The sequence below is a fragment of the Schistocerca serialis genome, chromosome 8, assembly GCF_023864345.2.
Source record: "Schistocerca serialis cubense isolate TAMUIC-IGC-003099 chromosome 8, iqSchSeri2.2, whole genome shotgun sequence".
Lineage (NCBI taxonomy): Eukaryota > Metazoa > Arthropoda > Insecta > Orthoptera > Acrididae > Schistocerca > Schistocerca serialis.
Window position 1 is genome coordinate 162,800,195 of NC_064645.1, and position 14,613 is coordinate 162,814,807.

General features: G+C 44.8%; 1 protein-coding gene across 4 annotated transcripts in view; it reads left to right on the forward strand.

Moving 5' to 3' along the window:
* LOC126416717 (carotenoid isomerooxygenase) overlaps positions 1-14,613 on the forward strand; it is a 363,622-nt gene that overhangs the window by 277,003 nt on the left and 72,006 nt on the right. For all 4 annotated transcript variants that reach the window (XM_050084528.1, XM_050084526.1, XM_050084529.1 and 1 more), the window contains one exon: positions 5,297-5,408. In XM_050084528.1, coding sequence (XP_049940485.1) covers positions 5,297-5,408 — 112 coding nt within the window. The remainder of the gene's footprint in view (positions 1-5,296; positions 5,409-14,613) is intronic.

Below are 14,613 nucleotides of genomic sequence, written 5' to 3' on the forward strand. Positions count from 1 at the left end.
GTGAAAAAAGAATTGCGTATTTGAAGCAATTTAAATAAAAATAGGGAGGAAAACAGAGACGTTGTTTACGCTGATCAAACTTGCATTTGTGCGAGAATAAATTTAATTCAATGACTGAAGAAGATTGGATTCCGTTGTGCAAACACGTTTAAGAAATTGAATGAGAAAACATGCAGCAGATTTCCTTCGACGACGAAATAGATAAAACAATCATATGCTTAGGTGGCGTAAATAGAGGTAGCGAAAGTGATTTGGTGATTATGAATTTAAAGATGGAGAGCTGGAACGGGTAACTGAGCTGCCTGGTAATGACGGAACTCAGCGGCAGTTCTCTCCGTGACACCACCCACACTTTCAGATATCTATTGCGGAGAGTATTACAAGTCATACTCTACTGGCCATTAAAATTGCTACACCAACAAGAAATGCAGATGATTAACGGATTTTCATTGGACAAATATATTATACTAGAACTGACATGTGATTACATTTTCACGCAATTTGGGTGCATAGATACTGAGAAATCAGTACCCAGAACCACCACCTCAGGCCGTAATAACGGCCTTCATACGTCTTGGCATTCAGTCGAACAGAGCTTGGATGGCGTGTACAGGTACAGCTGCGCATGCAGCCACAACACGATACCACGGTTTATCAAGAGTAGTGACTAGCGTCTTCTGAAGAGCCAGTTGCTCCGCCACCATTAACCAGACTTTTCAATTGGTGACATATCTGGAGAATGTGCTGGCCAGGGCAGCAGTCGAACATTTTCTGTATCTGGAAAGACCCGTACAGGACCTGCAACATGCGGTTCTGCATTATCCTGCTGAAATGTAGGGTCTCGCAGGGATCGAATGAAGGGTAGAGCCATGGGTCGTAACACATCTGAAATGTAACGTCCACTGTTCAAAGTGCCGTCAATGCGAACAAGAGGTGACCGAGACGTGTAACCAATGGCACCCCATACCATCATGCCAGGTGATACGCCAGTATGGCTGTGACGAATACACGCTTCCAATGTGCGTTCACCGCGATGTCGCCAAACACGGATGCGACCATCATGATGCTGTAAACAGAACCTGGATTAATCCGAAAAAAATTAAGTTTTGCCATTCGTGCACCCAGGTTCGTCGTTGAGTACACCATCGCAGGCGCTCCTGTCTGTGATGCAGCGTCAAGGGTAACCGCAGCCACGGTCTCCGAGCTGATAGTCCATGCTGCTGCAAACGTCGTCGAACTGTTCGTGCAGATAGTTGTCTTGCAAACGTCCCCATGTGTTGACTCAGGAATTGAGACGTGGCTGCACGATCCGTTAGAGCCATGCGGATAAGATGCCTGTCATCTCGACTGCTAGTGATACGAGGCCGTTGGGATCCAGCACGGCGTTCCGTATTACCCTCCTGAACCCACCGATTCCATATTCTGCTAACAGTCATTGGATCTCGACCAACGCGACCAAGGCTACAATCGGACCTTTATCAAAGTCGGAAATGTGATGGTACGCGTTTCTCCTCCTTGCACGAGGCATTACAACAACGTTTCACCAGGCAACGCCGGTCAACTGCTGTTTGTGTATGAGAAATCGGTTGGAAAATTTCCTCATGTCAGCATGTTGTAGGTGTAGCCACCGGCGCCCAACCTTGTGTGAATGCTCTGAAAAGCTAATCATTTGCACATCACAGCATCTTCTTCCTGTTCGGTTAAATTTCGCGTCTGTAGCACGTCATCTTCTTGGTGTAGCAATTTTAATGGCCAGTAGTGTAGATCTGGGAATCTTGCTGGTCAAGGGCGTACTTCAACATCACACAGTTCATAGAGACACATACTATTTGTGGAGGGGCATTGTCATGTTCAAAAATGGCGCCATTACGCTGTCGTGTGAGAGGTAACATAACCGTATCTATCATTAGTTTCTCAGTAAAACTTTCCGCGCAAAAAATTAAAAACCGCTGCTTTGTGGACTCGCATGTATGCTCCACTATGCATTCTTTCTTATTCGATTTTGAGCGAACTTTTCGGCTAAAACATAATACTAATTACAATTTTTTGCGTCTTATAGCCTGACACCACAGCTTAATAATAAACTAGTTTTCTTATCGTTATTTCCCATAGTTATTGTGACACTTCATTATAAAGCGAAACACTGCGTTTGTTTTGTAACGTTCGCAGTTGCTTGCCAGTTTACGTTTCGTGCGTTTTAGGTCCTACATTACTGCAATCGAAATTGTTTTTAACGATGGAAGGAGAGAGACTCTTTCAATTCTCGAGAATATACGTGAGATATGTTGGAAGTTGTCCACGACGATGTTGGAAGCTAGGCGCCACGCGCGAGGCTATTTCAGCCTGCTACGCGGAATGCAGAGCCCTCTCGTGTTTCTCTTTTTCTTGTGCCGCGGACCCACGCCGAAGCTCGGAATGAAAACACTTAATGAAATGAAAAGACGCTGCGAGTCTAAAACCAAACTTTCCTTGCAGCATTTTTAACGTCATCCAAACACTTTCACCAGTTTACCTTATTGTAATTAGTACTTTCTCAACAGTACAAGTAGCAAGTCGCAAATGTTTGTCCTGCTTTGTCAGTTTCTCCAAAACGTGGAAAGTGTCTGAACATATTCTATAGAATTAATGGAATTTATGATAGTATTGGCAGAGCTCACGAGAAACCACAGCTGAACCACGTTTGGTATTTATAGCATTGTTGGGTGCATCCGGAACTTCCTTTCCATTTTCAATTTCTTCAGCTTTAAATAATAAATCTGAATCATGAGGTCTTCAGAAGGGCACACGATGCATCACAGCGTGTAACTGAAGTGGCGTGGCAATGGGAAACGAAGTCGAAGTACGCGGGTAGTGCGATTGTTGCGCACATAACGTCTAAATTGTACACAGACTTACTGTGAGCCGTGCGGGGTAGCCGCGCGGTCTGGGGCGTCTTGTCACGCGGTCCGCGCGGTTCTCCCCGTCGGGGGTCCGAGTCCTCCCTCGGGCATGGGTGTGTGTGTTGTCCTTAGCGTAAGTTACTTTAAGCTAGATTAAGTAGTGTGTAAGCTTAGGGACCGATGAACTCAGCAGTTTGGTCCCATAAGACCTTACCACAAATTTCCAAATTAATTGCCGAGAAATTTTGGCGGTATATGAACCAAATGGCATGCCGCGTTCAACTGTAGTGAAATGGTGCAAACAATTTGACCAAGGCCACACAGACGTGGATGAAGCAGATCGGGAAGTAAGAAAGATCATGCACCATGCGATTTCTGTCTTGTTTGCAAATTGAAAGAACACCTGAGGGTGGGGAGGGAGGAAGAGATATTTCAACTACGAGGACGTTCACATAGCGGTTTTTGAGTGGCTGCGTGGCCAAAGAGTGGATTTCTACCGTGGAGGAATTGTGTACAGGGACTTGCAGAAAATGTTGAAAATACTGTCATGTAATTCTGTCACTGTGAAGCATAGCACAGCACTCAATAAAAACTACTTGACCTACCGCAAATTCGTGTTCTTATAAAACAACATTTGGAAACATCCGAAATGAATTTGACAGCTGTACTAGAAGTGTTCCATGACCTTCAGCCACTTTTAGTACCGAAATGAAATTTCCGTAGATCAGCTGCACCTTCTTCTCAAATTTTGCAACGAAAGCTTTTCAAATGCAAAATCTCTCCACGTCGCAGTTTTTGAGAAGCTATGCTAAAACGATGTACTAAATGCTGATGTAAACAACGTTTTATAGACAGTATTATGAAAAGCATAGATTGCTACTCACCATATAGTGGAGACGCTGAGTCGCAGACAGGCACAACATAAAGACTGCTATACGTTTGAGCTTTTGGCCAAAAGGCCTTTTCACACACACACACACACACACACACACACACACACACACACACACACACACACACGCCTCGGTAGCTACGCGGGGCCGACTCGGAGATTTTTTCCTGATCACGGAGTGAGTGTAGTGTTGCTCTTACGTTCGTATCGTTGTAACTGATAATAAAATCGTCTTCAATACGCAATATTTCCATTATTACTGGAGATGGCTGAATGGCACGACTCGAAACTGAAATTTAAATTAAAAAAAAAGAGAACGTTCGCCGGCCGGAGTGCTCCTAGGCGCTACAGTCTGGAACTGTGCGACCGTTATGGTCACAGGTTCGAATCCTGCCACGGGCATGGATGTGTGTGATGTCTTTAGGTTAGTTAGGTTTAAGTAGTTCTAAGTTCTAGGGGACTGATGACCTCAGAAGTTAAGTCCCATAGTAATCAGAGCCATTTGAACCATTTTTTTTTTTTTTTTTTGAGTACGCTCACACCGACATAATCACTAAGTAAGTTTTTTTACGCCGTCCGGCCTCAGGGGTCAGAGTGAGTCGTCGTGTGTGTGTGTGTGTGTGTGTGTGTGTGTGTGTGTGTGTGTGTGTCTAGATGTGCTTGTGTGACGGTACCTGTCTGTGACTCAATGTATCCTCTATATTGTGAGTAGTAATCTATCATTTTCATAATATTTTCGTTATTACGTTCTGGACTTTCCATTGTATATTTTAGACACAAAATTTTTCACTTTTATTATTATTAAAATCGAGAACACTTCTGGCATATTAAAAGTGAGTGCGACACAAGTTATATTTGGAAGGGGTTAGGGGGAAAGACAATAATAAACTGGGAAACTGTGCCCTGCCTGCCCCTCCCCCCACCGTGATCCCCCCCCCCCCCTCAAGAACCGAACCTTGTATCCGCACCGCATCTGGTTCAGAACCTTGACCTGCGAGCGATTCTTGTCACATCGGGTGTAAATGTGTTTTCAGTCATGTCCCAACGCGGCGATCCTCTCTTTGGATCGGTCTGGTGTGGCTGTCGACAGGCGCTGGATGATGTCGCGCGCACAACCCTACAAATTATACAACTGAATATACTGAAGATTCGCCGCGCGGGATTAGCCGAGCGGTCTAGGGCGCTGCAGTCATGGACTGTGCGGCTGGTCCCGGCGGAGGTTAAGAGTCCTCCCTCGGGCATGGCTGTGTGTGTTTGTCCTTAGGATAATTTAGGTTAAGTTGTGTGTAAGCTTAGGGCTGCTGGCCTTAGCAGTTAACTCCCATAAGATTTCACACACATTTGAACATTTTTGAACTGAACATTTTCACCTGCGGTCAGTGAATTTTATCTCGGAAACTTGGACTGACTAACATGCTGTCTCTGAGTTGCCTTGTACAGGATCACCAGCGGGAGATAATGTAGACAGGAGCCGGCAGTTGGCGCTGTGTGTGACGTTTTGCTGACGTGCGCTCGCTTGTTACAGGAACCATCCCGCACTGGGTGAAGGGCACGCTGCTTCGCAATGGTCCCGGCAAGCTGCAAGTGGGCGAGATGCGCTACAAACACCTGTTCGACTCTGCAGCGCTGTTGCACAGGTGCGTCGCTAGCGTAACGTCTGCGTCTCGCTGCAAGTTATCACCACCTCTACACTCATGCTCATAAACGAAGGATAATTGCAGAATGTTGTGCCACACAACGTGGCACTACACAAAACTGGCGCTAATGGCGTAGGCACATAGGGAACCCACACGACACAGACCTGTAAGTCCACGGTATTGGTGATAAGTTGAGTAAACCGTCCCAAAACACATGTGATACAAAACGCCACTGTTTCCTGCGCATATATCACGACTTCAATATGGGATATGATCACCATGCACACGTACACAGGCCGCACAATGGGTTGGCATACTCTGGATCAGGTAGTGGAGCGGCTGCTGGGGTATAGCCTCCCATTCTTGCACCAGTGCCTGTCGGAGCTCCTAAAGTGGTTCCTGGTTCACACGAGATGAAAACCCGGCGAGAATCACTCGTCCATAAAAACAACCTGGGACCACTGTTCCAAAGACAATGTACTGTGTTCTTGACACCAGGCTTTACGGGCTCTCCTGTGACCAGGAGTTTGAAGACGTGCAGCAATAAGTCGACCGAGAGCATCCCAGACGTGCTCGATGGGGTTTAGATCTAGAGAACAGGCAGGTCACTCCATTCGCCTGATATCTTCTGTTTCAAGGTACTCCTCCAGGATGGCAGCTCGGTGCGGCGTTATCATCCATCAGGAGGAAGGTGGGACCACTGTACTCCTGAAAAGGCGGACATACTGGAGCAAAATGACGTCCTGATACACCTGACCTGTTACAGTTCCTCTGTCAAAGACATGCAGGGGTGTGCGTGCACTAATCATAATCCCACCCAACACCATAAAACTAGGACTTCCATACAGGTCCCTTTCAAGCCAATTAAGGGCTTGGTATCTGGTTCCTGGTTCACACGAGATGAAAACCCGGCGAGAATCACTCGTCCATAAAAACAACCTGGGACCACTGTTCCAAAGACAATGTACTGTGTTCTTGACACCAGGCTGTACGGGCTCTCCTGTGACCAGGGGTCAGTGGAATCCACCTTGCAGGTCTCCGGGCGAATAGACTGTCTGTTCAGTCGCCTGTAGACTTTGTGTCTGGAGACAACTGTTCCAGTAGCTGCGGTTACGTCCCAAGCAAGGCTACCTGCAGTACTCCGTAACCGTCTGCGGGCACTGATGGTGAGATATCGGTCTTGTTGTGGTGTTCTACGATGTGGACATCCCGTACTGTAGCGCCTGGACACGTTTCCTGTCTGCTGGAATAGTTGCCATGATGTTGAGATCACACTTTGTGGCACACGGATGGCCCATGCTACGACCTACTGTGTTTGACCAGCCTCCAGTCGCCATAGTATTCTACCCCTCATAACGTCATCACTGTGTTTTCTTTTAGCCATTTTCAACAAACAGTCTCCATTAGCGCGACTGAAAACGTCTGCACACTTACTCGCTGCACCGTACTCTGACATTCACCAACACACCTCTGCCTATGTGGACTGCTGCCAGCGCCACCGTGCGACGACCGCAGGTCAAATGCACCGTATGGTCAACCCCGAGGTGATTTAAACCCGCAAACCGCCCACGAGAGCGTTGTTTCACCATGTATCAGCATTATCCTTAATTTATGAGCATGAATGTACCTCCCTGCCTCACAAGCAGGAAGAGGCATGCATTCAGGTGCACACGGCACTTTCAACACTACACACTCTATCAACTATCCATTGCTAACGCAACACATTTTTTTTTCTGAGAGCAGGTTAGTTTTATTCGGGACTCCCGGGGATTCCCCACTCTTTTGGCTACAAAACCGAATTTTTCTACATAATCTCCATTCAACGCGATGGCCTTTCGCTGCCTTACTGGTAGGTCTGTATGCCCGCATGGTACCACTCTACTGCTTGACGTCGGAGCAAACATTTTGCTGCATCAGTAACCCCCCCGTCATCCGAGTACTGCTGCCCGCGGAACGCATTCTTCACTGGGCCAGACAGATGGAAGTTGGAAGGTTCGATATCTGAGCTGTTGGGTAGATGAAGAAAAACCGTCCAATTAAGTTTTCTGAGATGCTCTCGGATACGCAGCGCTGTGTGAGGCCTTCCATTGTCATGGAGAAGGAGAAGTTCCTCTACATTCTTCTGACGACGAACACACTGAAGTCGTTTATACAGGGTGAAAAGTATTTAAACCGACAAATGCTGGGAGGTTGTAGGAGCATTAAAGCAAATATTTTTCCTTAATGACATTTTTTCCTATGAGGATTATTTAAACCGGTGGAGGCCGTATTACGCTCTTCAGTTGTTAGAGGGCGTATTCAGTTGTGGGCAACTGCTGTCCACCAATGTAGTAGTGCATTATCTCTGTTTACTGATGGAACGATACACCTGAGTCAGTACACTAATATGGTTGGTGTGTACTACGTAGCGCACCACAACGGACGGAGCTGCACAGTGGGTTTATCAACAACAATATCCTAATCGCCGTATCCTGCATCATACGACCTTTGCTGCTGTGTACCAACGTCTCCGTGAGACCGGGTCATTTAGCAGACCTGGACAGGGGCGCCGTCGCACGGTAAGGACGCTGCAATTTGAGGAAGCTGTCTTGCAGCATGTGGAGCGGAATCCTTCAATCAGCACTCGTGCAATTGCACGTAACATGGGGACGAATCAGACGAATGTGAGAACAGTCCTTCGAGAGCAGTTGCTACGTCCCAGCGTGTCCACAACCTGGAACCAGTTGATTATCCACCCAGGGCACAGTTTTCACAGTGGTACCTGGAAGAGTGTTAAATGCATCCTACATTTCCATCCTCTGTGTTGTTTACCGATGAAGCAAGGTTCGGGCGTGATGGAGTCTTCAACATGCACAATTCGCATGTTTGGAACGACGATAACCCACATGCCACAGTTACTAGCGCTCATCAAGTACGGTTCTTCGTTAATGTGTGTGTCGGTGTTGTTGGGGACTGTTTAATTGGGCCGTATCTGCTACCTAGGCCATTAAATGGCAGGCACTAATACAATTTTCTCGCCAGAGCATTGCCAGGATTGCTGGAAGACGTCCAGCTCCCTACAAGACAATGCTTGTGGTTCCAACATGACGGGGCCCCGGCACATTTGTTGTCGTGTGCGTCGATTCCTGGACCGACGGTTCCCAGAAACGTGGATTGGCAGAGATGGTCCTGTACCATGGCCTACTCGATCCTCAGATATGTCCCCTCAGGAATTTTTTTGTGTGGGGAGAGATGCGCAACCTTGTTTACGCAACTCCTGTTGCATCACAAGAGGATGTGATTGCCCGGATAGTAGCAGCAGCAGGAACAATTCAGGATACTCCTAGAGTTTTTGCCTGTGTCAAACAGAACATGATCCGACGGTGTAACCTTTGTTTACGTGTCAAAGGAGGATTTTTTGAAAATCTACTGTAATTGAAATTGGGTTGTGCTAATGTGTTCTCTCTTGGTCATAAGAAAATGGGAAAGTGTTTGCTGGTTTAATTAATTTGCCGCCAGAGAAATCTTCATCTACCGGTTTAAATACTCCTCATAGGAAAAAAATGACATTAGGGAAAACTATTTGTTTTGATGTCCCCTACAACCTCCCAGAGTTTGTCGGTTTCAATACTTTTCACCCTGTACAGTTTCCTGAGAGTAGCACAGTACACGTCCGAGTGGATCGTTGCACTACGAGGGAGAGCATCAAACAGAACAGCCCCTTCAGAGAACCAGAAGACGGAAGCCATGACTTCACCGGGTCAGGGTGCGGCTTTGAACTTTTTCTTCTGAGGAGATTTGGTGTGGCGCCACTCCATGGACTGCTGTCTTGTTTCGGGTTCGAAGTGATGAATTCATGTTTCATCGCCTGTTACTATATTCGATAAAGTTGTCACGATCAGCTTGGTAACGCACAAGCAAACCTGCACAAATGGTTCTTCACAGCTCTTTATGGTTTACCCAGGCTGCGTTCACACTGCCGGCCGGGCCGGGCCGGGATGACGCGTACTGTCTCGGCTCGTGCCTGGCCAGCTCAGGCCGACGAGTAGTGCATTCACATTGCGCGCCGCGCCGAGCCGGGACGGCGAAATGGGGGGAAAATCCACTTCTCCGATTTTCATGTTTTAAAAATTCTTAGCGGTATGTGAGACTTCGCCACAACGTTTTATGAACTTATTTTTTCCTTAAAAGCATTACTTACGTCGTGAAAAAAGAAAAAGTCTACTTTTCGTTTCGCGTGATTTCTTAGTTTCGTAACGCTTCCCAACCGATTTTGAAGAAAGTATGCGGCTAAGGAATCTGATTTTTGTACACGTGGTAGTGCAACATCTTAGCTTCGTATTGAATCATTTATCTTTCCATATTTCTTAACAGTCATTGTGAAATGATGCTATTTGTCAACGTTGTGCACTTGATTTACAAATCTTGTAGTGAAAAAGTTACGTAGCGGGTAGCTTACTGTTAGATCCGTTTTAGACCATACATTGTTGCGAATGAAATGTAGCTAAAAGTACCAAAAAGTTTTTGAAGTGATAATGATACTGATATCTGTCTCTGGTCACAAGTAATGAGAGCTATTCAGCGGGGTCAGTGCCACGCCCGCAAGCCACGGAGTTCGCGCGGTTACAGCTTGGCTTAGTACATGTACAGGTAGCAGTGTCAATGACATAGGTCTGATAAAATTTGGTGTAAAACTAATCACAAAAACAAACTGGAGGTTTGTGATACGTTTACTGCAGAAACTTAAGCGCAATTCTGTAGTCTCGTTGTCTACTTTTACAGAAAAAATAATGGAGAGTTAATGAAATTACTGTAGATCGACGCAAATGTGCGTTTCATTGTTCTTCATTGTTTTTTTTTTTTTTCTTCCTTGGCGGGCTGCGCTGCACTGTCAAGGTAATCCCCACTCTTTGGCTAAATGGCTCTTAGTTGTCCGGAGGCCAAATAAATAAATTTAAAAAAAATCCCGACCCTTCGACAGCTGACAAGCAAGTCAGTGGAAAACGCATCTCCAGTCAACAGTTGCTCGCCTTTGTTTTAACGAAACTTTGTGTTGTTCGCAAATTGCAACACCTTCTAAGCTTTTCACGCTAATTTCCTAAGGATGGTCTTTTCCGAATGTATTTCTCACCAAAACGACTCTGGTAGCTGGAGTCCAAAGTTGTTGTAAAACACACGACTGCCACACTTTGCAAGCAGTCAAATATTACTAAAAAATTAATTTATATTGAATAATACTGTCAGAACAATGCTTGTTTTCACCAGACGGTGTCGTCAAGGTACTGGTCAGTAGTTTTTCACTCTATCCACCACCGTGGATTACGTTTAGTGTCTGGAGCTTTTTACACCAGCCCTGTGGAAAGCCTTTATGCTGAGACTGCTGAACCTCCACTGTCCAATCGGCGGGCAGTCCTTCTGAGTCGTTATGCTAGCCATCTGTCTTCCATGCCTGCTAATCCAGCCTATAACCTTTTTTTCGACGCCTCCTTTGATGTCGAGTATGCAGGCCGCTCCTCCTCCCTCCTACCCCCGGGAGTCCGCTTCCGTCAACTGCTCCATTCTCTTTCCTTCCGCTTTTCTAAAACCTTCTTGACAACTTGGGGTACAGCACCGCCTTGGCTCCGTCCCCGGATCGATTTGCTCAGAGACCTATGTCAATTTCCCAAGGATGGTACCCCTACACTTGTTTACCGTCGGGCATTTGCTGCTCTATGTGCACAAATGACGGAAGCCACATTTATTTACACCGATGGCTCGAACACATCGTTAGGTGTAGGGAGTGCCTATATTGTTGGCGACACCCCAAATCACTTTCGGCTTCCCGACCAGTGTTCGGTTTATACTGCGGAGCTTTACGCTGTTCTCCAGGCTGTCCACTACATCCGCCGCCATCAGCGGATACAGTACGTAATCTGCTCAGATTCTCTCAGCTCTCTCCTCAGTCTCCAAGCTCTTTACCCTGTGCACCCTCTGGTCCACCGGATTCAGGACTGTCTGCGCTTGCTCCACCTGGGGGGCGTCTCAGTGGCGTTCCTCTGGCTCCCGGGACACGCTGGTATCTGTGGAAATGAGGCGGCCGATATAGCAGCCAAGGCTGCAGTCTCTCTTCCTCGGCCAGCTCTTCAGTCTCTTCCGTTTACCGATCTACGGAGCGGTTTATGTCGCCAAGTCACTCATTTATGGCATGCGCATTGGTCAACACTTCCCCACAATAAATTGCGGGAAGTGAAAGCCGTTCCTTGCGCTTGGACCTCTTCCTCCCGAACGCGTCGTCGGGAGGAGGTAATTTTAGCCCGACTCCGGATAGGGCACTGTCTTTTTAGTCATCGACATCTTTTAAGCGGTGATCCTCCCCCACTCTGTCCCCACTGCTCTCAGCTGTGGACGGTCAGACACCTTTTAATTGGATGCCCCTATTTTAATCCGTTACGCTCCCGTCTACAGCTATCGCCTGATCTATCGTCGATTTTAGCAGATGACACGCACTCAGCTGACCGCGTTCTACAGTTTATTAGTGACAGTGAAATGACGTCAGTCATTTGAAGCTTTTTTGGGGGACAACCAACCCCTTTCTATAGTGGACTTTTAAGCATTCCTTCTGCCTTTAGTTTCTCAAATTTTCTGACTTTGTTTCCATTGCTGCTGATTTTAAATTTCGTTTTTTTCCTGTTTTCTACGTCACGGGCTGGGCGCTAATGACCATAGAAGTTTTGCGCCCTAAAACCACAAAAAAAAAAAAAAAAAAAGTAGTTTTTCAAGATAACACAAAATTCAGACAGTTTTTGTCCGGAAAACAAAACGGTTTTCTCGTTACAGAAATTGTGACATCGAGGTAAAGTTTAGGATTTGGGCCAGAAACCTCCCGTAGAGGCACCATGAGTTGTTGCAGTAACAGTCTGCATGCATAAATTAAACGCTGTTGACAAAGAGGTAGCAGTGCCAAGAAATTGCAAGAGAAATTTCCAGACACACATGTTCTACACGACCACGAAGAGCCACCACACTGAGTGGTGATCTCTCCAACAACAGAGAAAGAGGTGAACAAACAATACACCAATAAATAATAAAAAATTCACAGGATTGAGATCCCAGTCAGGGTCCTTAAGAAATGTGCAACCAACATAAATACTCCATTAACAATAATAATGGATCTTCAGACCTGGCTGCTTTCCTGGATATGTGAAACAAGCAAAAGTAATAGGCCTACCAATACTGAAAATAAGGGTGATGCTGAAAATGTAGAAAACTACAGAACAATTTATTTATTATATTGCATTTCCAGAACAATATAAATCACAATGAAAAAATACTTACACACTAACGGAATACCTGAATAAACACAACATTCTCTGTGATGAACAATTCAATTTCAGGCCCACAAGAGGTACACAGTCAGATAGTACGTACAGTTTACTAAAGTAGTACTCGAAGCACTGGACAAGGGCGAGAATGCAACAGTCATTTTTTTTGGATCTATCAAAGGCATTTGAACAGTTGACCACAGAAGTTTATTACACAAATTACAACTATTGTGAATCAGGGGTATTTCAAAGAACTGGTTCAAGTCATAGTGAGAAAACTGGATGCAAAGAGTTGAAATCTCACATATTTCTAAAAGACTAGTAGTAAAACACCAGATCAAATATATTATTAATATTGTCATTCCTCAGGGGAGTGTATTGGGCCCAGTCCTCTTACATGTACAAACAATTTCCCAAAGAGTGTCTAGTATGGAGAGAAATACTATTTGCTGATGACAGCACAGTAGCTATTACAGCAAAAAATCAACAAAGCTATCACAAAAATCCAATGAAGCTCTCAGAAATGTTCCCAACTATTCATTAATGTAATTGGTCTGATAAAAATTCTACTCACCAAGCAGCGGCAGGAAAACACACATATAAAAAGAGTTTACACATGGAAGTTTTCGGAGCCAGTGCCTCCTTCTTCCAGGAGAAGGGTTGAAGGGGAATGAAGAGGGATGAAGGAAAAGAACTGGAGTCTTTCCTTCTCATCCCGTCCATTAAGTCTCCCCTGACCCAGGCTTCTGCATGACTTTTCTGAACTCTGACCCTTTTCCTAAACTTTCCAGTCCTTTTCTGTCACCCCTCTTCCTTTCCCTTCAACAATGCTGGAAGAAGGAGCCACTGGCTCCGAAAGAGTTTTGTATGTGTGTTCTCCTGCCATTGCTTGGTGAGTAGATTTTTTTATCTATCCAATTACATCATACTGTCATCAACTAGTCATTAAGCAATAGAGTAACTTTAAATCTGAAAGAAAAATTGTACTAACTTCCAACTAATTAAAAAACACAATGATCCTAAACTGAAAGTAAACAATGATGTACTATATTGTGTAAGTGATACCAAATTCTTGGGGATGAATGTAGATTGTCAATTGAAAAGGAGAGAACATGTGAGAATTTTGGCAAAAAGATTATCCTCAGCATGTTACGCTCTGTGAATCCTCGCACCAGTGTGCATTGAATCTTCACTGATGGGATAATGTTTTGGGGAATAAGTGCTGGGAACAACAAACGGTTTTCAAGATACAGAAAAGAGCTGTATGAATACGTGAATAGTAACAAATAGTAGTAGCAGGCCACACTGAAAAAAATTACTTGAAAAACTAGAAATTCTGACAATTCCACGTGAATCTGTACACCACAAACAGCACAATATGTGACGATGGAACCAAATCCAAGCACCATTTGAATCTAAACAGAAGAAACAAGCCAAAAGATTCAAAATATTGCATTATACCACGGAATAAAATTGTACAATAGACTGTCCAAGAAATAAAAGATGTAAATGAATACCACACCTTACACCAAAGGCTAAAAAATATTCACTAAATAATAGCTATTACATTGTAAATGAATACTGAAACTGTAGATAGTAACTTAATATTCGTGAACATTGTACTGTGTAACAATTTGACATGATTAGGAAAGGAGCCATAAATACTGTAATAGGAATGTTTATTTTAACAAAAAATATTATACAAACATTTTAAAACATCCATACACTTTATATTGTTCTGCAGTTAAATAAATTAAAAGAACACACAACAAATATTGGCCCATGTGAATTACAGTCCCAAAGAAAGCATTGCAATTGCTTGGAGGCAGCAATGTGAAGCTCTTTATCAATGTCATTAAATACTGTGTATTTCAGCCTCAACACTTATAAAGGTCACACTTGACTCTTCTTCTAAAGAACAGCTC